Below are 24,924 nucleotides of genomic sequence, written 5' to 3'. Positions count from 1 at the left end.
TTGAAATGTGAGTGAAATTGACTGGAAAAGTTACTTCTATTCTTCACATTTATTTGCATGATCAAAAGAACTAAAAAGCATTTCCCAAATATTACCTATGTACATTTCTTCTATAAATATTAGGGCAACTCACATCGCTGTTTGTAAACTGAGTTGCAAAAGTAAAGATTATGTATCTACTCTACATACATATGCAGTTAAAGCTTATGGCTTTTCATAAAAGCTTTCTGTTATTAAAATATTTCTATTTGAGTTTACGTCTTGTTCTTACTCATAGAAAAAGAGTCGATTTTTCGTATTGTTCAAAGTAAACTCGGGTACGTTTTTTTTTACAATTGTATACACAAGGTAGTGCCTTCAAATTGTAGCTATAAATATTGGAGGGAAAATTCAAGAGATGCACAAAAAACAAAAAAAGAAGACTTATCCCACTTATTCCCAAGAGACATTACACATTTGATTGGAACTCCGAAGTGAATTTCACCTTACCTCGAAGCACAACAAAACCCCTCCTGACAATTTCCGAGAGAAAATTTTCAACTTCCCTATTCTTACGAGGCGAGCAAAAAGAAAACGATTGTTTATCGAAGTGGAAGTTGAGTTTTATTGAGGAGACTTCTGCTATATTCAGCACCAAAAGAACATACAAACACATTCCGATGTGAAAAATATTAAACTAATTTATGTAAGAAGATAGGATCAAAAGGAGAAAAAAGCACGAGGTACAGTAAATACATTACTAAATGTGTATAGAAGGCATTTTTTTTTCTTTCATTTCATATACTTTTTACATTATAATAGGAGAATATTACGTAAAATTCTTTATTTCCTTGCTTTTAATAAGATATAGTGGAGAGTTTACCGCTGATTAGCCTTTAACTATGGGGTGTCGATTGAATAGCTGTGGGGAGTTTTTTTTTCAAGGTTGTGGTCTGCTATAAATATCAGCGACGCCTTTAAGCGTTCATAAACAATTTCACATTTTTTTATATACTTCCCAAAGTTTGTCGTCCCAAAAACTTCTGAATCACGTAAAAACAACATAATTTTCCCTTCCCTCGGTATGAAATTTAAGAGGGTACCTACTCTAAAATCGACGAGTTACAGCTTTAACGATTTTTGTTTGAGACCTAAGCCAATGATAAACCATTTCCACCTCAGGCTTATAACAGTTAGTGCCTATTTTACATTGTTATGTATATAATTTAAATCACAACATATTGAAGCATAATGAACCTGAATATTTCTTTTTAGTCACCGCATAAGGAAAATCATTGGCAATATCTGTGCCTTATATTGTGCTTTGTACTTAAAGTAAGGCAGAAAAAAAAGTTTTGGAACAAATTCAATTGCATATTTTCGGACTATCAATAATTTTAAAGAATGTCGAGTCTAAAATCTGTAAAAAAAAACAAACAACTAATATTTAATACTAAAAAATCCATAGAATATAAATAATACGCAAGAGAGGAAATATTACAAATGGAAAAATTTTTGCTACATTAATTATTTTATGGCTATCATCCCGTAGGCAAAAAAACAATATTTTTTTACTGAGAAATTACATATGGTTGTTGACCAATATTTTCAACCGATTTACATACATATGTACATAGTATGCATATATAATAAACGATAAGCTTACTTTATCTCAGGTTGATATATTTATTTTGTAAAAAAATAGGAATAAAATCAATCCAATTGAGAACGTACTCATGTAGAATCCAATCATTTTGATGGTTTTTGCGATCAATGAAGCTCATGATGACAATAATGGTGTGAAATAAAGAAAGTGGATTTTGCTCAAAATGTTTCACATTCATTCACACCTATGCGGAGAATTCTCTTGCCGCGCAAGGGGAATAGGTTGCAAAACACTTCGATTGCTGCTATAGTGACGTGGAGAGAAAGGAAAATAAGGAGGTTTCGTGGTATTTAACCAAACGAAATAAATTTGCCTTTGAACTGTTGGTATATAGTAAGAAAACCACCGAGAGTCGTGAGAGTTAATGACATAGAAAATACTTCATTCAGAACTAGAATCTGTGAGCGTTTAAAAGGTATTTTTACCGAATCAGGTTTTGCTTTCAACAAAAGCAAGTCACGCTTCTTTTTTTTTCCTATCTTGCATACATTGAAGAAGCGTCAAACTAAATGTGGGTATAGTTTTATGTACCTTCATATATATGAACAATGTATTTTGAAGAAATTTGTACTATATGTAGCATAATTAGATTCAAGAGATACATACAGAGGTGTTTCAAATTGAAAGCCAACTGGCATGTTGGTTTAATAGATTATCCACTTTAATAAACAGCGAAAGCCAAATCTTAGAAATATTTAATTTATAAGAAATAATAAAAATTCTTCAACCATGATATTTTATCATCCATTATATTTGATTTTTATTTTTGGTTTACTGCCGGGTTCACTATTTGAAGCTTCTCTGTTATTCTCTGAAGACTTTTGTGGGTTAATGACATTCTAGGGCGCTCTCGGTGAGTGACAAAATTAGAAATTACTAGTATTCAGGGAATTCTCAAACAATGGGGATTGTGTCAAAGTTCAAGCAATAGTACCTATGTAGAGATTGAATGGCGAATGCAAATGAAGTAGATATAGTCAATGTAACATACTTAACTTGTAGCTTCAGGGATGATGCCATCAAACGGAAAATTCATTGATTGGATGACGCTTGCCTATTAATGGTTCGAAATTGCTTATTACATTCTATATATAATATATCTATGCAATGTTACTTAAAGTCCTCCATTTCCTGAAAGAACATATCATGTTCCTCTATATCACCAACCATATCCAACAGCATGTAATGTTAGATATATATGTACATTTTAATTGGAGTTTAAGAAATACGTCAGAAGGCGAAGGGAAATCAGGAAATCTTCTCCCCCTATCATCGAGCTCTATACCTATATAGTGTTTCCAGGAACAAAACGTAAACATAGCCATACACATAATAACGATAATAAAGCTCACGAACTGAACAAGTGAACATATTTTAAAACATATGGACACGTTGAAGTGGAAAAGCGCCAGCGCAACCACCATCATCATCAATTAGAGGCAATCAAATTAAATTGGTAATGGAAGGCAAATTATTTTAGGGAATTTTCAATTAGAAATCTTCTCGATCAGGAAATGTCATTTCTCTCACGTTAAATTTCTTCACTGCTTTCGCTATCTTTACAGTGATATGAAAAACACCTTAACGAATTTTGTTAAAATCTCCTACATATCTGTCTTATGCTGGATACATGCTGGTGCTGCTGGTGCTTTTGACGGCATTTCTTTGTTTTTTTTTTTTAGAAATTATGATCTTGATGATGCTATCGTATGAATGAATTTAGTCTGCAGTGAATCTTGCATTTTTCAAAGAAAAATTTCTCTATGGCATTATCTCGCATCCCACACCTGTATGTGAAATAGTCGTTGACTTTTATATTATAAATGGGAATAAGTATAATTCTCACATTTTCATTTTACCCTGCCAAAGAAGCCAAAGAGAGAGGCTCATCTAGCGTTTACACACTCCCACGCTATCAATTTTTATGAACATCAATAATAGACTTTATAAGTACAAGATCAGAGCTTTACTATTAGCGATATTCGCTATCGAAATCTCTTAATATATCTCTAGTATATATAGGTAGGTATTTATACGTATAAATATGTATAAGATGGAAATATTCCATAGTAAAATGCGAATAACATATAGCAGCATTGGGGAATATATCATGACCTTGAAATGGAAAGTTATGATAATTGAATTGTTGTTTTTTTATATTTGCGTTTAGTAATGATGATACTCCATCTGAATATGGTGAGCCACTTCTCGAAAATTTAGGAGTGAGATTGTCATAAATTTTTAGTGGACGCTGAAGAAATATTATTATTTCTGTGGGCTTTTGTGTTGTTGTTTACTCCTGTCACCATTTTCCTGTGTATATATTAATGAAACTCGCACGCTAGCCCATCAAAAGACATTATTCGTGAGGGTGAATGCGAGGATGGGATTTGTCTTTTTTTTTTGTTAATTTCCTGATTTTTATTCAATTTCACGATTTTTTTTCCTTATTGAGTTACATCGTTTTTTCATCTCGTAATTCTTTTTCGTTGTTCCTCCGCGCACAAGAAGGGTAAATGGCGAAAATAATGCGCACTCACATATATTTTTGTTATATAGCACAATTTGCCATACTTTCACTTGGCTCCAACAATCACAATATAAAAACCGCGGAGCATCATTATCAGCTCCATCATCTTAAAACATCATCAAGCCCCACACGGTTTACAACAGCCAAAGAACGACTATTCAAAAACGAGCCTCATTAGTTTAGTTGCGCGAATATTAATTGCGAGATTTTGTGTCGAAATGATGATGTTAATGAACTATAGACGGAAGATGGAATGGATGAAATTCGACTATGTGAAAAGCGGAAGAAAGTGTATGCTAAAAGTAACCATATATGTATGTATATATATTCATCATCACATGTTAAATATCACGAAAAAGAATGGTGGAATTTCGCTTGCAAAAATTGTAATGCAGTATCATCGCGTCTCAGTATAGGACGCTTTCCCTTCTTTCTCTCATAAAATCCCCGGTTCGCTCCAGACATTGCAACATGCACACAATGTTTTAAATTTTGTCACCGTTTTATTGCAAAATTCGTAGGTACACAAATTCGTTATTAACTAAGAAGGAAACATATTTACAACAGGCTTTTCTTAAAGATGTTTTAGGACTAGCTAGAATTGTCGTTATCGTTTAATATGGCCCTCCAGTTTTACCAGGTGGTCCATACGATGAGGATGGTCCCGAGCTTCCATGGCCAGATGAGAGATCAACCCCGGCTCCAGATGAGAGATCACCATGTCCACCGCCGAGTCCTCCACCGAGTCCTCCGCCGAGACCACCACCGTGTCCACCGCCGAGTCCTCCGCCGAGACCACCTCCGTGTCCACCGCCAAGACCACCGCCAAGACCACCTCCTAAGCCACCGAGATCAAGACCACCAGCACCACCGTGACCACCGCCAACAGATTCCTTCTGTGTCTTGTACTTGATGAAGTAGACTTCGGGTTTGCTGGGTTGCGTGGGAGCAGCCGTGGGAATGACAATATCGGGCTGTTCGTCGGGTTTCTTCACGAGAACGTAGACAAGAGTCTTCTCTTCATTCTGTGGCTGAACAGGGATAACTGGTGCCTGGTACGATGGTGGGGATGGAGCCTTGATGAAGATAATTTTATAGTGCTTCTGGGCTTGTCCAACAGGGATGTGTTTCTGGGGACGGAATTCCTCCTGCTCTGGCGGTGGAACATGCACGTAGATGTGTTTCTGAACAACAGCAGAACCTCCGAAGTGGGAGGATCCACCACCAAATCCGCTACCGAATCCGGATCCACCACCAAATCCAGAGCCTACAACATATAAAAATAAATTATCTTTAATTCTAGATAATGCAAACAATTTCACACAGTCTCGCAAGTAAGTTTTCACTGAATTCAAAATTTAAATTTTCACTTTTAAAAAATAAATTTGCAGAAGGTTCTGCTAATTTTCCTCGCAAGAATCCATGTGTATATAAAGTAATCCATTTTAGAAGTTGCACACTTTTGGTAAACTTTTCCTCGTTTTTTTTTTAACACACACCTCCTATTCCATGAGACAATCCACCACCGATTCCACCTCCGAAACTTCCGCCGAGTCCTGATCCACCGAATCCACCACTACTGTGTCCTCCTGATCCAAAACCACCCCCGTGACCGCTGCCCCCAATAAGTCCTCCTCCAGATGGACGATTGTAGTTATATCCACTTGGGGGTTCGGGTCTGGCCGCGGCGAGTGCCAAACAAGACAGTAATACAAAAGCTCGCATTTCGTTTTATTTTTGAGCAATCCTAGCAGTTGACTGACGATCTCAAGACCCGCGATTCAATTTATATATCGCAACGAGAAAGCCCAATACCCGCCATACAGTTGGTGATGTCGGCTGGCCAAATGTACATGAGACAGCAGCATTCACCAAGAGCGGGAATTTTTGGAGGGGACTTTCTTCTTTCGGTCTCCGCCAGCAGCATCTTCTTTTCCATATTACCGCTGCAATGAGAAGCACTAACACACGCTTACATCATTGCTGGAAACATCTCACGGAGATAGGTATCTTCTTCTTTTCCTCGTTTTCGTCTACTTTGTCTCCCCAACCCAACAGATTGGAGCCGCATGCCGCGCTGTAGACAAAGAGGCGAAATTCTCACAGATTCAGTGTTAAAGAATACATATCATCCATTCGTGGCTCCAAGCATTTCTCCCTACATGCATGTGGATGAACAATTCACTGTCCATTTACACATAGATGAGAGAAAGAGGCAGAGAAATTAAGTAAATAATAAATGTGACTTCGCGCGAGCCAAAAAAAATATTCAGACAACATGAATTAATTTATTTTTCGTTTCAACTTTTTGAAATGTGTGCAAAAATTTTCTCATCTCGCAGAATTCGGTACATTTACCTCATTTTAATGGACTCTAGGCCACCAGAAACATACTTTTCCATCCAACAAGTCTTGTGGGCAGTTCCATTGTATATAATATACAATTTTACTCCACAACAATATAATTTAAATGGAATTCTCCCTCGCGCCATTTATTCTAAACACTTTCTCTTTTGTTCAACAAATACAAATAAGTAATTCACATGATGATAAATTTCGCATCATCGCTTTTGGATTTTTCCAGAAAAAAAAGCAAAACAACAAATCTTCACAAATTCATTAAAAACCTTAAAGCATAAAACGTCAATCTATAGTATGTGTATAAAATATAATTTTATTTCTTTTCCTCGAAAAACTTTTAATTAATTTAAATATAAGCCAATGAATAGAGATGGCGGAATAAAGCATGATGGTGCCAGTGACTGCCGAAAAATTAATTGATGTATATTTTGCAAATTGCATAAACTACACGCTGTTCCAAAAAACTGTCTATTTTTTTTAGCAAACTAAAATATTCATTAATATATTTTAAATTAAATAAGATCAGAAGCATAAAATATTTCTAATGCAACAAATAGTCTCATTCAACTTTGCTTTCTGTTTCTGAAATTTTCATCCAATTTAAAGGATTTATTCTTCAAGTAATTGACTAAAATAGATAAAAGCTAAGAAGTTATGGTTCGTTATGCAACCCATATTAGAAGCATATTTCAACCAAGATAAGAAGGAAGTTCGTCAAAGAAAACATTAATAAAAAAACCCTTTCAGTATCTTTGAAAAGTAGAAAATCAAATAAAAACTTTTCAAACCATCCTTATTTTTGAACGAAGCAAATTGAAAGTTTAAATTCCATCTCATCAAAAGTTAGAAATTCATAATGGTCAATATTGGAATAAGTACCTATCGAAGATAAAGTTTTTTTCTGAAAAAGTTCTAATAAAGTTTCTAACAATAACTAAAATCTACTATTTAATTTATTAAAATAAAAATTTTATTTATTAATAAACATCAGATTTTTTTAGCCACGCTGTATATTGATTTCTCATCATGTTAAATTTACAAAAATTAACCGTCCAAAAATCTTGGTGGATATCTCAAAAATTTCGTAACATCACTTTTGATTGATGTCTATTTCTCTTACTCATCACACACTCGTGTACAAAACATACGTTATTAAATAAGCAATAGTGTTGGACATAGATCATTATAGTCACACAAATTTGACTTTTTCGTCCGCTCACTAATCTATTATTACGTTTCAAGATTTTGCAACGTATCTATACCTACATATCCATGCATTACATACATGTGTGGAGCATCTCAAGAGATTTATAAAAAAAAGACCCATCAAATCGATATTTTTTTCCTTGGGCCACAAATTGATTGGAGTTCAGGCAAAATTGAGTGGGCAAAATTCAATTACACAAGGCATTGATTGGGGGAACCAAAATTGTTCATATGAGAAATGAAATGGTGTGCTTCGATGAATCTTGACCAAGTCCTCACATGCTTTTGCTCAATGATCATAAGAAGGAAAAAAAACTATATACTTTTTTTCCCATACTGCATACTTGGCAAAAATTTTGGGAATATTGTGTAAATGCGAAACAAATTGCTATAAGATATTGCATTTCATCTCATCTCAAAATGATGATTTCTATGCAACAAAAATATAACTCGTTTATCGAATGTGTGTCAATGTCACAAAAGGAAAAAAAAAGTAGCAATATCCACATCCTATATCGTGCTAACAGAAATAACTAATTAATTACGGATAATCCAAAAGTATTTTCCACACTAAGTAGTTGATATAGATGCTGCTATTTCCTACTTTCAGAGTCTCAAGCGACAATAATCATCCCTTGGTCACATTTATCCTTTGAATAAGCAAAAATATCATCGGCATTTTCACTAAACTCCCCCATTGTTCCTATTGGACATTGTTCAGGGTTTTTTTTTCTCCTCACGGTGATAGTGCTACTACTGTGGAGCTCCACTATGGTTAGAGTTTCTCTGCAAAAACCTAATGAAGTCACTAGTGGGATACATTTTAGTGAGTATTTCAGTTTCACCGCCATTCACCCACCCCCCTTTTTTTGCCTTATGGCACACTGTCCACTGATTTTGCTGGGTTATGTATTTTCCCACTAAATTTAAATATAATTGTATATGTCGTTCTCATCTTTCATTTTGTGGGAAAGGCAAAAAAAAAGAAATGTCAGACAGTACAAAAATTGTTAATTACCCTTAACTTATACACTTAATTGTGACTTCTTTTGCAATTACGTAACCATAAACCACAAAATATGTGTACAGATAGATTGATGATCTACTCTTCTATTGTAACCACACCGCGCATCTTCATGAAAGTAAATTGAGGGAGATAGAAAAACAGTGTATGCGGTACAAGAAAAAAGTGAAGATGGTAGAATTGTGAATTGCATGTTAACAAAGTGTTCACGAACACAGTGTTTTGAGACGCACTCTTCACAATAAACCGTCAGATCTCCAGTGCAAATGCTAAGTCACAAACAATGTAATGTGAAATGAAAGACTTGAGATTTTTACTTCTTTCCCCCTAAAGTTTCGTTGTAAGCATATTTTATGAATCTTTTGCCTAAAAATAGTAAGACATATTATGTAGGTATATAATTATACAGAAGTAGCTTTAAATTTCTCATTACGCTCCGTTGAACATTAAAAAAGTACCTACACACAAAGATAAAACCCCTGTGAGTGCGGTACAAAAAAATCTCGCCGTGTTGTATAATAATTTTTCAAGAATATAATAAGTATGAGTTCTGTTTGAGAACTTTAAATAGTTTTGTACTTAAAAAAAAAGATTAAATAGGTAATATTTCTCTAGGAATATAATTGCATTGTTTAAGAAAATATCCATCACAATTTATGAACTTTCATTGTATGTGAATGTAAGTAAAGGGGAAAGACTTTTAAAATGAAGACCTCATCATTCCACGGCCCTGAACTAAATATATGCGATTCTCATTAGAGAGTTCAACAATGTGTTGACGAGAAAAAATTAGACTTAGGAGTACAAGTATAAGAAGAGCTAAAGACCTCAAAATATTAATATTTTTCTTATGCAATGACAGCAGGTAAGTATTTTTATATGTAGGTATATTGTACATATGTATTTATATACCTATATGTGAGTTTTTAATTGAAAACAACACGAGCTTTCAAAATGGCAAAAGGAAAAAAAAAACATTTATCGTTATGAGAAAGAGGGGGAGTTGCTCACAAAAAGGAGTGTAAAAAGAGAATCTTCTTTTGGGCATGTTTCAATCGTTTTTTTTCTGTCTTCTTCCATTTCCATTTCATACATTCACCCAACCACTTTTACTGAAGATGACTCCGTCATCCGCAAGTTAGGAAGCTCAAACTGGACCCACTCACAACTTTCTGGTTCAGTGACTGAAGAGACAACACTGGTCTCATATTAGCTTATGCATTGTATGTATTATGGCTACATAAGTACGGTGTGTATAAAATAAAACTTCTTCGCCACAATCATTGTGGCGTCATCTCATCATCAACAGCATGATAAAGTATACGTAGAGGCATCGTCCTCTTTCGAAAAGTTTATACATAATATCCCCCTCACAACGCAAGATTTGTTGCATTCTTAACTTACTACACAAACAAAACTTTTTTCTCTCTCTCTTATCTGTCACTTAAGACTTTCAAATCTTCGTTGTTTTTTATGCTACGGCCCGATATTCTGACCATTCATATTTATTATATTACTACATACATATACATATTAATGTACTATGTTTATAAATGCGAATAAATACTTGAAATGTGAAGAAACATGTGCAAATATTTCTATTTTTACAATCACCTATTGCTGTGAATTTAAAAGGATGGGCGAGAATAAGCAGAGCCAATGATAAAGCATAACACCACCATGTTATGGTAGTTGGTATTTCACGTTATTAATGGTATACGTAGCAATTTGCTTCATTAGTTCAATTTGAGCAAATGTGAGATTTTTGTGAAATTCATTCTGCAATATACCTTCTTTAAATATTCATAATATTTGCAGATTAAAGATTTAAAAAAATTATTGCGAAAGTCTAGAAAAGGAAAGAAATGGCCATAAAAAAATAACCCTGTAGAATTTAACTTGAAAACATTTTCCCTAGCATAAAAAATTCAAATAAATTACCATTCTAACATGAATTTTTAAAGACGATATGCTACTTTGAATACTCAAGCTAACATGTGGTGAAAAGATTTTGTCTGCACTTTACAATTCGTGAACGTTAATCTTTTATCCGGAAATTAAATGATATTCTTTTGCAATTGTACTAAATTATTAAGCACGTGTCCCTCATTAAGGTGATAAAGTCATATTTTCCAGACGACCAACCTGTTGAACTTTGTTAGTATAAGCTTTATAAAGAGCTTACAAAAAATCAGTGGGTATGTGTTAATAAAATGGAAACTTTATTATAAGGTGTTGGAAAAAAAAACATAATAAGAGTAATATAATTCATGGAAAATTTTAATTTTCCAGTTATTGAAAATAAAAGAGATAAAAGCGTTAATTTTTTTTTACATTGTTTGTGTACTTTGACTTTAAAGTGTAATCATCCAAAATAATTAAAATTAAAAATTTATGGAAAAAAATGTGCAACGCGGTATGCAAATTTTAATTAATTTTTTATTTGATGATGAGTTGGTACATTTATTCAGATTGAGAAAATTTCGAAGATAGATCAGATTAGAGATAGCATTGAAATTGCTTTTAGAGATTTTTAATATCTAAAAATTAATAAATTAATGAGAATTCCTCAAAATGGAAATGCCGCTAATACAATTGGCAGGGCAGACGAGCTTTGAAAAAAAAAGAAGCATTTCAATTCAATAAAAAGTTATCCAATGTATTCAAGAGGAAAACGCTATATAAATGACGTGAAAAGTATTATTAATCAAGATGAATCCCATACACCGGCATAAAGACGATAGCGTACAAGGAACTGAAAAATCGAAAATGAAATCCACTCTCTTCGTTCGTAACAGTACTTAAAATTGATGATTGGTAAAAGTGATATGTGTATGTGCAATTTTTTCCCATCACAAAAGTTATATGAATAGTTTGGCCAGTTTGGCGGTGGTAACTATAAAACAATTAAATACTACATTTAATTGACATGAAGTAGAGTTTTAGTATATTGTGGAAAGAGCCAGACATACTTTCAGAAGTGTTAAAATCATGTAACAAGTGGTGGTGACGCGATATCATCCCATCAATTTTGCAGAATGGTCGACGGTAAGGTGATGGAGATGTTCAGCAGAGTCTTTTACTGCATGAAGTAATTGTTGATTGTGAATTGTGAGAGACAAAATACATTCACCTCCTAATTTATAATTGAACTTGTGTAAATTTCACAAACTCCTACGAAATTAATCAAACAAAAACATTCTCACTTTTACTGGCGACGCGTGCTCCTATGAGAGTGAGTGGCATGTGAAACCCTTTTTCCGATGCGACGATATGGCATTTGATTTCACTAAATTTAGCACAATCTTGAATAAATTACATTCATTCTACCCACATGACTTTGTTTTAGTAGAATAATTTTTCTCTTTACAGAAAATGAAATGAAACGTTTTTGGCAAGTGTAGTACATAATAATATATTTTTTCGTCTTTGTTGTTTTTCCTTCTTCTTTCATTTCGTCGAAAACGAGATTCTTCATCAATCTGGCGACCGACTTCTTCCCTCTTCTCCATCGAAAAAGAAAGTAATGTCCAGCATGTGAATAAATTCCGTATGATAATCTTAATATGGGCTCATCGTGCCTCACCTTTAGCCACCTCAGCGAAATTTGGAAAATTGCTTATTATTCATTTTATAAATATTATTTACCTGCTGAAGCGTAAAAATATGTAAATAATGTAAAATTTTTCGAACACACCACCACTTTGGGTGATATGTATTTCGTATTTCCAAAGCGATATACCATCATTCACAAAATAAATGGTGCTCTTCCAGTTTATACAAAAGGAAGATAAATATATTTTAAAATTACTAAAATGTCCTCCACACTATGTGTCCACCACTGTGATCATCCAACCATACTCACAGAGAATTTCATTTCAATCTTTTTTTTTCACAATGTGATTATCGGTATGAAAGTGCATAAGCTCATGCTGGTTTGACTTCCTGCATATGATGAAGAGTTGGCCTGTTCATTGGGAGAAGCAAGCCGCCACATCGCAATGGCGTATCGAAATATCTTTTGTGAAATAAAACGAAGAAGAGTTACCATAATACATCCACAGTATGTACACATAGAACACAAATAGTTGGTTAGAAAGTAAAGATTTGTAGTGTATACTGGATTGGAAAGACATTTCTTAAAATCATCGCGCGCTTCTCTTCGTCGTTATGTAAAACTATGTAGGATTATTTTACCATGGACTTCTATGTATGTTTGTATGTAGCAAATGAATAGCAACATACGATTTGTTAAAGCACAGAACAGCAACAACAACAAATATAATAAATTTCTCAAATTAATCCTGAATATTTGTACTCAATTTGATGTGTGGTCTCAATGGCAGGAAGAGTCGCCAAAATTCACTTTTTGGAAAGTTGCTAATTACACTTTAGTGGCGGTTATAATTAATACTGAAAATTTCGATGTTTCTCAGCAATATGTCACTTAAGTTATTTGCAGACAAATGATGGATTTATAGTTACCAACAAAAAGCGATTATACGTGTGATTTAAGTCAAATGATGAATAAATTATTAGATAAATTGAAACACCATAGGTATTCACCGCGGTAGTGTGCTTCAATTCAAGTGCGTTCATTACCTGAAACGCCTGAAACATTGTGTAATAAATAATCATTTAACGAATACCGATGGATGAACTACGATGTGTATTGTATGCTATCATTAATTTCCAGATACAAAATCTTCATTTTTCACCTCATCACATTTTGTCGTGTGTTGGGTGAAATTCAAGCAATAAATCTTAAATATATATTTCTACTTATGGTGTGAGAGAGATAAGTACCACAATGATAGAGATGATTTTATACAATAGAAAGTGCGTCTTCTCTCTATATTCCATACCAAATGCACATACATAAATATATACAAATGTATATAGTTGTAAACAACATAACAAATAGCAAAGTTGATCATCTTTTATTTATGAAATGATGTGGAAAATTAAATCTCATTAGGAGTTGTAACCCAAAAAAAGTTCAAAGATTTATATTTTTAGCTATGCAGCATTGTGGCATACATACTTTATAAATAATATTATATAGCTAACATCCCTATGAAAAGTACACTATATAAATTTCATTATTCTATGAGATGCTCAGATGTTACCAGAATAATTAATTCCACCCCTTCTAACTTGGAAGCTGCCATTAGTCAATCAATTTCTGTCAGATGACAGCATGCTGAAAAATTCTCTATCTATCTTTACAAAGTACAGGGTAGCCCACAAACTGCTACACCAAAATAATCAACTGATTTCATGCTGTTGAAGCTTTCAATATTCAAAGCATGGATACAACCACATCACACTGCACCAGAAAGTATTAGTCTACCCGAAACTTGAGCTCAAACTACAGACATGGACAGAATTTCAGGGAAATCAATGAAGCTCAGAGTTAGAGGAATTAACCAACGTGAATTATTTAGTCGATTGCAAAACTTAAGGTACCTACCAGAGGGAGTTGGAAATTCTATCCTATCAATTGGCATAGGTATTCAAAATTGGAATTTAATATTAGATAATATAGTCATCTTGTATCGATTCTTTCACCAATTTTCACAGATCTTCTTAAACTACAGTGGGACCCCAGTACAACGACGGCTTGGTTGAACTACTCTCGCGCATTGAAAATAATGAGTGTGAAGAGTACATCCGAGTGGTCGTTGTACTGGGGTCCCACTGTATAAGACTATTTTAACACCAATGGAGGAAACTTAAATTCAGAAATACCCACAAGGAATTTAGGGTAAATGCATTTACAACTGAAATAAAGTAATAAAATTCCTAAATATGATATAAAGTATTGCTTCTCATCCTATAGACTTAGAAAACTGATCCCTATTGAATAAAAACAATATTTTTATATAAATATTTATGACTACCCTGTCTTTAGCAAGTGTTACAATATTTATCGAACAGGTAATAGATTTTTATGATCATCTGTTTTTTGTTAACATAAAATAATCATTAAATTTTGGTCCACAAATTATCTGTGATGATTTGGATCATTAAATGAGTCAATCATAGACATGAAAAATCGCTTCTTTTGCAGCATATGGCCAAATAAACTTTATGCTCAAAATTATGAAATCAATAGCGGTTTAAGAATAGAAAAAAAATATGCAAGAGATGCAAGAGTTCAGGCGTCCATCAGAGTATACCTTGTAAAAACGTAACTTCATAATTATCATTTTAGTAGGAAATATGAATCATTTTCATGTTTTCTTATTTTTTTTTTTATTTTGTAATCTGAAAGTGCGAAAAACATTCAGGCTCAACGCATGTGTCATCCTTTCACTCTGCTGGAGTGAATATAATTTTTGTACATACATACTTTCCGTCAATACGACATAACCAAGTATATATATAGTTTCAACACATATATAATGTACATATGTTACTATAATTTCGTTTGTATGTAAATTACTTGGACATCTTCACAGCATTCTTCTCATCGTACTTTACAAGAGATTTCATGGCATCTTAAAGTAAGTTGTGTGGTGAAGAAATTGGTTGCCGCTGCAAGTAAATGTCTTCAATTAAATAATCAAAATTGGCGTTTCACACGACCACAAAAAATGTGTTTGCGGTAGGATTCAAGAAAACTTGAGTGAAACCGAAATCGTGTCATAAATTTATTGAGAAGAGGAGAAAAGATACAAGCAGATGACCCTCAATCAGAAAAGAAAGTGATAGTTTTCTTCAGATATTCGTGTGTATTGCAGAAGGAGGGAGTTTTAATTCCAGTTTGCGCAAAAGCACTTCATAATGCATATTTTCTTTAAAATTAATTTCCAGGTAAACCTGAGACAACACAACTCATTATACTGTACGAATATTTACTTCTTTTTTTGTTTCAAAATTTCTGTCTTTTCTTAAACTATAATAAAAACATTTAAATCCGTTAAATAAAAATTATTATAATATTTAAGTTTCATCATTAAATTGCATTTAATTTCTACCTCGAAATGCAAATATTCTGGCAATAAATTCCAATTTGCTCACATCGTTGAGTTTCAAGTTTGGTAAATTAACCATTATATACCATTTCATTTTAATCCCTAACGTAATACTTTTATCGAGTATTAACTTCTGTGGAGTACGTACTACAGTGTTGTATTTTTCATTAACATTGTGCAAATACTCAGGTTAAATATTTGATAGTTATCGAAAAAAGCGCAAAAAACCGAATTACTAAAACAAATACAACAAACGCCACGGCTTATACTCATAATTTTGCGAAATCACGTGATTGATAAACGATGTGAGATTTTTTTTAAATAAATAAATACAAATAATATTATTTGTAACATTTTTAAAGTATGAATTATATCATTTTCACGCACTAACTAATCCGAATAATAATGTTTTAAATCCATATTAATACATTTATGTATTACATATAGGTATATGTATAGGTTGGCATAGTAGGGAGGAATGCAAAATGATTACTGTCTCATACATTGTGCTGAATTACTGCAATACATATATAAATGCAATTCTATCGCACTTTTATAAACTTAAAAAAATCTGTTACATTTTATAACAAATGAATCTGTGTGTGACCAAATAAAAAAAATGAAATATTAAATATGTTTTTGAAGTCACATATTACATACACATTGTATTTCAACCCCTGGAATGTTCATAAGTTTCAAAATTGTGGAATTCGAGATGTGATGTGAAAATCATGGGGTGATATAATTTCTTGATTTTTGCTATTATTCGTTGGAAATAATTTTCATGAAAGGATAAAAATTTCATATTCAAAAGTTGTGATGTTCTTTTAGAAAATGAGGATTAGTATTGGTAGTTTGTTCACAAAGAATGAAGCCTCTTTATATAAAACAATCACGTAATAAGCAATCTTCGTCTTCTATGCACTTCACATTCCAAAAAGGAATTTTATGTTCACCTCAGCAAATTGCAATTCTAGCGTTATTTTCATGTATGATAAGTATGCATAATACACACTTACTTGAATATAATTCATATTTTATTTCTTAGAACTTTGCGGGATTTGCATTTCAAAGTCATATAACATAAGACCAGTTTTGTGACATAAATTAAATTTACTAAGATGTACCTACATATACCATATATTTGGACTCACGTATATCAATATTTTTTTCAAATGACTTTTTTGCATATTTGCAAATTTTCTTGTGAAATATCTGCGTGTACTTTTTACATCTCGAACTCGCAATTAAAGATAGGAAGTTAGTAAAATTACATGAATCAAAACATCTATAAGAACCTTTCTCCACTCCTAATGATCGTAATGATAGTAAGATACATTTTTAGGCAATTTCTTCTCATTCTATTTATTCACCCATTCCCGAAAAAAATAATTTTGAAAAATATTTCTCAAAAACTCTTCAAATTCTAGCTTATTCCAAATGTTGAAAATGAAGTCAATTTATATAGGAAGTAGCAGCAGCACGGAAAAACATTAATTAAAAATAAATCATTATATACTACATTACATATATATACCATGTACTCGCAATATGTTTGAAAAGATTTAACCAAACATTTGGTGTAAAAAAAATCTTTCCATTTGTAATATTTCGGTGGTTTTTTATTTACACAAATTCATCTCTGCGTATCATGAATCAAGTGTGTGGCAAGTAAATATTTGAACTTAAATAATCATTAAACCAAGGGAATCAGATGTTTTATTATTTGTTTTTTTTTTGTTGTTGTGATATTTTATACAAAATCACAATAAGAATTTGTATTTGTATATTTTTATTTCAGTTTTTTTTAATATTGATATTTGACTTTATTAATTACGCAAGCAATGCTACGAACTTTAAAAAAGCATTGCTATTATTTCATGATAACAAAAATAGCAATGCCACTAGTTGTTATGTGAACCTTCTCTTTCAGAAGATTTGCAGAAAAATTTCATAAAGAAAAAAACATAAATTTCCAGTTCAAGAGAGCAATTTGTATGAAGTGAAAAAATTTTAGAAAGAATTTCTTCTCTCTCAAAAAAGGGATATGTGTAATTAAAATTCAATTCGAGCTTTTTGTTATACCCATATTATATTACATATTTTAACTCATTATAAATAAAATTACCAACCTTTCGTTTAGAACGTGCCATCTTTTGATCTCTGGAATTTTCTGCCTCTCCGGGTGGTCGTTTACCCCAAACAGCAATAGCTAAAACAATATAAAAATACAAAAAATATACATTAATCATCTTCATTCTTATTTAATAAAATAAAATTCTAATGGATGAAATAATCATTTAAAATGGAAACTCAGACTCCCATATTTCATTTAGTGGTTCAACTTTGTATCTTCTCTTGTGTTTACTTCTATATGAATTTCCCTTTAAAGCTTTTACAAACTATGTAATTGTGTTATGTGAAGCAAACATTCACGATAAAATATTTGAATAGTTTGACATTTTTTTTGAGTTCACTTTGTGAGAATACCTTTCTAAACTATATAAATAAAAGTTTAGAATTTAATCAACTCACCAATACGAATGTATGTGAAGCAAAGGACGAAAATGGGAATTACAAATTGTAATGTCATTAAAGCTAACGTGTAGTAGAAATACTGACTATCTTCACTCCAGTCTTCACGACATATATATCTGGAAATATAGCAAAAAAAAAGAAAAACTTTCAGCATTAAAGAAATCACAAAATATTCATAAATAATTTTTAAGAATACGCGAATACTTCCATCTTCCACAATGCATAAACTTTCTTTCACAATATACACTGGGACTGCAAAGTTACGTTAATCATAATAAAAGCTTAATTCAGAACGTTGTGTGTATAGCAGTCTTATTCTTCTTACTCTACGTATTTCTTTTATATGAACTATAAAAATTCACACCATCTCAGCTCTTATCCTGGGATTAACTTTATTACACCCTCTATGTGAGCAGCACGTTAGAATGTTTTTTTTTTTCAGGAAGTGTGAAATCTTAAAGTAATAGTACAATTCTGCGATATACAACATCATGAGTTATGGTCGAACCATTACACTGCTTTTTTTTAAAGAAAATTTTCAAGAAGTAATCTCTGGCTTTTTCTTCGTGATTAATTTATGAATTTATTTTTCTATCACCTGTCTATAGAGCATTAAAATTTCAGGGGAAAGAATATTTAACTTCAAATAAGTGAAAAGTTTCATCAATAACTAGGTATAGACAAGTTAGCGAAAAAAAAATAAGAGGAGCACAAGCCATGAACACGTGAAATATCTTATTGTTAGAATCTTTTGGAAATCTAATTTTGAACAGAGTACATAAGAAAGGGTCTTTTAGGACTCAAATGAAATTGATACCATTCAAAATGTTAAGACGAGACAACGAAAACTAATTTGCAAAGTGTAAGGTATAAATAGACTCATGCAAACATACAATATTGAGTAGGACTAATAAAACTCAACTTAATAAAGGGCCCCTTTGAAATATATCTTATTAAAATTAAGTCAATTTTCAAAACTATTTGATTCCCTTCCACACACATATTCTAGGGAGAATCTAACAGGAGTTGCCCTAATGAACTCTATTTTCCATTATGCACCATACCTTGAGCTTCTTGAATTATCCACAGACAAAGGGATATATAATTTCGGGAAAGACTCTCAATTATAGAGATGGAGAGCTAGATTATCGATTTTCCAAAAGTTTCCAAAAACAGTCACACATCCAAATATCTAAACTCAACTTATTGTAAGTACAAAAAAAATTAAACAGGTACAAATATTTATTTAAGCATTGAACGTCATCAATTTCCTCAGAGTTTTTCGAATCCATGATTCAGAAAATACTATTTCAAATGCATCTGTCAGAGCATGTTTGTTATATTGAAAAATAAAAGAAATACTACCTACGTCAAGAAATGCAACAAAATCATACAATATAATATTTTAAACAAGTGCTTTGACTTCAAACGGCGTTCATTATAGAAGCACTTTTAGGTCCTGACAGAGAGCATTTCAAGTGGCCTCTCTGAATTCTCTGAAATTCTCATATGATGAATTTAAAATAGTTTGATCTTCATTAGCTTTGAGTAATAACTATAATAAATAGCGTACATATACTTTGTATAATACCGTCCAAAAGTAATGATATATTTGAGTAAAGAAGCCTTCAATTAAATTGCGCAAAAGGACCAAATATAGTCATTAAAGGATGACAATGTCTAAAATATTACGTCTGGTAAATTTTACGATAATTGAGATAAGTTAAACTCACATACCCGTCTTGAATTTCACTTTTAATGTACTTTATATATTTCAGTTTATTTCTTGGTTTATTTACATCTCCTATATATAGCACTAAAAAGGATATCTTGTCTTGTATGTAGATAAACGTGAAGATACCACGCACATTTTATTTCAGAAAAAAAAACATTCTCACACCCAAACTTCTTTTCAAGATTTATTTGATAACTTTAATAAAGAGTTTACCTATTTTTAAGTACAAATTCCATTGAAGTCCTCAACTTCAATTTCAAAGTTGACAGATTTCAAATCACTCATGCAGAAAATTAAGGAAAATCATCGAACTTGACGGTGAAGAGGAGACTAGAAAATGATTTATGAATAGTACATCTTGTTTCCTTTTTTTATTAAAAGGGTACACCATGATATAGTGTACTAGCTCCCGGGTATGTTGCCATATTAATATAAATGTATATATACATATACACACATATATATACCTTATAGGAAAGTACGTATAAAATGTATAAAAATATCGCGACCTCCTTTCTTTTCAACGCACAAGGGAACACAATGGAATTTGTAGCGGAAAACTCACTTGTCACACTTTTGATGCCATCCTTCCGGCTGATACAGCTTAGAGACAATGATAATTGGAAAGGCGGTAACAAGAGCGATTACCCACACCACCCCAATAATGCATTTTGCATATCTGAAAAGGATTAGAATAGATTGTGTATAGTAAATTCCATGGTAGTACGAGAAGCTATTTATTGATTGATAAAGTGTCTCACCTCTTTGTTATTCTCGGTCTCAGTGGCCACATAATGACGATATATCGATCCACGCTGATCGCAACGAGTGTATATGCGCTGACTAAAACGGAAATGGCTTGCGAGTAATTAACTAAATGACAGAGCACAGTTCCGAATGGCCAAAATTGCAGGAGAATTGTGGGTACAAACGAGAATGGCACACAAAATACGGACATGAGGATATCACCTAATGCCAAATTGAATAAAAAGTAATTGGTGACGGTTTTCATCCTTGGTGATGACTGTACAATGAAGCAAACAATGCCGTTCCCTATTAGGGCCATTAGGAGGATGCTGATATATAAGAAATACACCATGGTTTGGAAGTATGAGCTAGATAGTATGGTGTCGTGTGAATTGTAACCACTGGAACAATCCTCAGTCTCATTGTAGAATTTACGAAGGTCGCCATTCGCAAAAAATGTCCTATTGATGCTGTATTGGCCAATAAAATCTTCATTTAGATATGGATAACTTGTAGCATATATATCAGCAATTGTCTTATCTAAGACATAATTTGGCTTTGACTTATTAATGCCAAATAACTCGTGTAATAGTCCTTCTGATCCCATATTTCACTAATTCTGGGCGCACGCAGAAGTGTGACCAATAATATAATTATCTGATTCTTATTGTATTCATTAAGAATCTTCCTGGTATCCTCCACTCCATCTTATTTCATATTCATTGTCAGCCCTCAAATATCCTGCTGCATAAATTTCCTTCATTATCTCTAATGGATACTTTCATTAGTGCTCCATTTGTGTAATTTGCCTCAATCCTCACAGCACAGACGATTTGCAATCTGAAATTAAACCAAATTTAGTGTAATTAAGTGTTTTCTTTTGCTCGTCGTCATTCATTATATCTATTCTCAAGTTATGTATTAATCGCAATAGGAAGGTACCTATTAATAATACAGCACATGTATAAAAATATAATACTTAATTAATTTTTCATTAATTTTTCATTTAGCTACTTATTGCGATGTTATGTTATAGCTAAGGAAAAAAATAAGTCCTCCATCATACATCTTTGGCATTTTATCAGCCTGGCCTTATGACTTTATTACGCACAAGCCAATCCTCTCAGAAGGGACACAAATCAAAGCTTAGGCATCTCCTATTGAATGGATGGGTAATTATATTCAATAGGTTTAGTAGACGTAGACAGTTTAGCATATGGGTTAGTGAACCCCTGTAAAAAAATTAACCAACATGGTACGTGACCAATTGGCTCCACACCCACAACACTGCCTTACACACTGTTTGTTATTTATTCCCAATTCTTCGCGTACACATGATGTAGATTAAAATACTCATTCGTCTACTAAAATTGTAATATTCTGCCTTACATTAATTTGGAATTATAATATTCTATAAATCTTTAACTAAAAATATGGAAATAGAAAATTTCCTATATAACAGAATCTTTCTTAAACCTTTGTCCGACTTTTTTAGCATTGGTCTCCCCTTCATCTGTGTACATAAAATATAATAAGTATTATAGCTATTTATTTCAATATGCGCTATGTATAGCACAGGAAGTAATAATGATTTTTTTGAATTAGAGAATTTTTACAATGTTTACATGAAGTGCGTCTGTAAAATCCATTAAATCAAACCACAAACACTCACTTCCTCCACAAGTTGATGAACAAATTTTTATTTATTTTGTTTTTCATCCCAATTTTTTTCATGACCAAATCCTAAAGAGTTTTCGGTAATGGCACTTTCTTTTGATTTCTACACGGTTGAGATACTCAGGAAAAGCTCAAAAATAGGAAGAAAAAAAATTTAAGATTCTCCACCGATATTTCACTCAAGAAGGGATTTATAATACCTACATATTACTTTTCCAAGAAGAAGAAAAAACATATCAAAGAATCAAAGTGTATTTTTTTTTATTTTTAGCTTGAAAAAATTAGAAATGACATTCTACAACGGAACATTACCTCTACATATACATATGTATGTAAGTACAATATACATAAAATTCAAAGAGCTTGCAAAAATAATATAAAACGAAATGGGAGAACTCCTGCGAAAAGTGTACAAGCCCCCCTTGTGTATGTATGTATATTATGGTTTAAAAAAAATATGCTGACTCTTATACAATTACTTAAGGAGGGCGGTTTTCTGGGTGGTGTAATGTGGTAACGCTCTCGCGTGTAAATTGAATTTATCACACATATACAAAATTATAAGATAGATTTTGCCTGCAACATGAGTCATTTTTTCTCAGAGCTCATGAAAGTATTCAAATAAATTTGCATTTTTATTTTAGGAAATTTATTTTGGCATTAAAAAACCAATTAGGGATTTACAATCATAAGATGATTAGCTAAGTTGGCTACTAAAATGCTCCCTTGGTATGAATAAAACAGCAAATGAACTGTGGAACCACGCGGAACATTGCGTGACACTTCTATGCCATTATTACCACCATATGTACTGTACATTCACGAATATAAAAGTACATAACATACATAGATACAGACAATGGCCAAAAGAAATGAAAAGATCTTTTACAAAATTATATATTCTTGTACGTGGTCTAACCGACTTTAGTAATCGTATTTGGTTTAGACCGAATGTGGTCATTTTAATTCACAGAATTATATTTACTTTTAGTAAAAGACTCATTACCTACCTATTGAAATGAAATAATATATTATAACCAATTTAAGAATTATGCATTTCCATTAACGTTTCAATGAAAACAATTTTCACAAGACGAACCATCAAAATTTATTTATAAAAGTTCCTAACAAAAATTCATTATTTTTTGCCAGTGTCTACACATATGGACAGCTCCTGCCCCAACTCAATCAAGTAACTAAATGTTTATGTTATATATAATGTAAGACTTTGTATACACATTTCAAAGCCAAGTTCATCACTGTTTTAATATTTTATACCAACATAACATATGTACTGTATACATACATTTGTTGTCAAATAAAACAAAATGTACCTAACGCTGTGTTAAAATACTAATAAACATATGCATGCACGTAAGTAAATAAATACTTGGGTAAAATTTTGTCACGAGAAAGGATATTAAAAAAGTTATGGCAGAACTTGTTGAGTCTAACTTGAATTTTAATTTTAGGAATGATACGTCAATCAAATCGTAAAAGAGTAGGCTTACGAAATGGTGTGTAAAGAGGTGTGTAAATGCTACAGAAAGCTCCTGGGGCATCGCTGTAAATAAATGTGTGATTGACAGTTGATTGAAAGCCCTCTGTTGCCTCAGTGGCAAATAAACGCCCCCTTTCAGATCAATTACTCATTTAAATCATTAAGGATTTAATCAATTTATCTTATTGTCACTCGATTCTCTGTCTACTTCAGAGGAGGATGCGCCTTTGAGTACACTCAAATGAAATCAAGCAAGAATATATCACTTGAAATTCAGTATAATAGTATCGGTTTCCCTTTTGCTCCATTAGTCAATAAATACGCACATACTATGTACAGTGTACACAATACATATACTTTACACAGGATATATTGGCTACGATGTTAAGGAAGGGCTATGATACGCTTCACAAAAGAATAGTTTTACATGGTAAATGTTTGAAGACTGAAAAGGCTCTTTATTATAGTATCAAATACATTTCTTTTGTAAAATGAAAAATAAAAATTCCTTCAAATTTTGAATATGCAGTACACCTATGTACATATGTTCAAAAATTACAAAAAAAAAAATAGAAGCTATAGCACTTTACACTTACATCTGTAAAATGAAATGTCTTCACTTCCAAGTAGAAGAATCAACTAAAAACGTATGATAAATTTTATTCATATCATTGTCAGTAATAGAGCACTATAATGCTCCTCATTCGATTCCATTTGTCTTAGGAAATTAACACTAGTCTTCAAATAGGTACACAATAAATATGCAAATTTAGCACTCGTGAAGAGTAAACTCAATTTACCATGATATTGTTAGGAAATAAAACAATTAGTAAACGTACACATGGTACACATATATTGCGAAGTATTCTGTAGTAAGATTTTAAAAATAAATAAAATATTTTTTCTTCATTTAAAAATATGACTTTTTACTTTAGATCAATAAAATGGAAATAAAAGGATTTTCAAAGAACCATAACATA

At 32.3% G+C, this 24,924-nt stretch overlaps 2 protein-coding genes across 3 annotated transcripts in view; both read right to left on the bottom strand.

Annotated features, from left to right (window-relative positions):
• The window catches only part of LOC129785851 (RYamide receptor), a 39,631-nt gene that overhangs the window by 6,931 nt on the left and 7,776 nt on the right, over positions 1-24,924 (bottom strand). For both annotated transcript variants that reach the window (XM_055820496.1, XM_055820497.1), the window contains exons 2-5: positions 20,781-21,606; positions 20,585-20,698; positions 18,282-18,400; positions 17,879-17,958 (exon numbers count right to left, since the gene is read on the bottom strand). In XM_055820496.1, coding sequence (XP_055676471.1) covers positions 17,879-17,958; positions 18,282-18,400; positions 20,585-20,698; positions 20,781-21,373 — 906 coding nt within the window. In that variant the 5' untranslated portion in view covers positions 21,374-21,606. The remainder of the gene's footprint in view (positions 1-17,878; positions 17,959-18,281; positions 18,401-20,584; positions 20,699-20,780; positions 21,607-24,924) is intronic.
• Positions 4,659-6,069, bottom strand: LOC129785883 (uncharacterized). Its single transcript, XM_055820549.1, has 2 exons — positions 5,675-6,069; positions 4,659-5,442 (listed from the first exon to the last, which is right to left on the bottom strand). Exons 1-2 carry the CDS (start codon positions 5,898-5,900, stop codon positions 4,790-4,792), a joined length of 879 nt encoding a protein of 292 aa, XP_055676524.1. The 5' UTR covers positions 5,901-6,069; the 3' UTR covers positions 4,659-4,789.

Source organism: Lutzomyia longipalpis, chromosome 1 (assembly GCF_024334085.1).
Source record: "Lutzomyia longipalpis isolate SR_M1_2022 chromosome 1, ASM2433408v1".
Lineage (NCBI taxonomy): Eukaryota > Metazoa > Arthropoda > Insecta > Diptera > Psychodidae > Lutzomyia > Lutzomyia longipalpis.
This window is presented reverse-complemented; position numbering and strand designations above follow the sequence as displayed.

Bases quoted from the DNA above. Each gene is read 5' to 3' on its own strand.
- LOC129785883 (XM_055820549.1), bottom strand. From the start codon at position 5,900: ATGCGAGCTTTTGTATTACTGTCTTGTTTGGCACTCGCCGCGGCCAGA. The intron at 5,443-5,674 runs GTGTGTGTTAAA...TATATGTTGTAG, and splicing joins ATTGTCTCATGGAATAGGAG to GCTCTGGATTTGGTGGTGGA.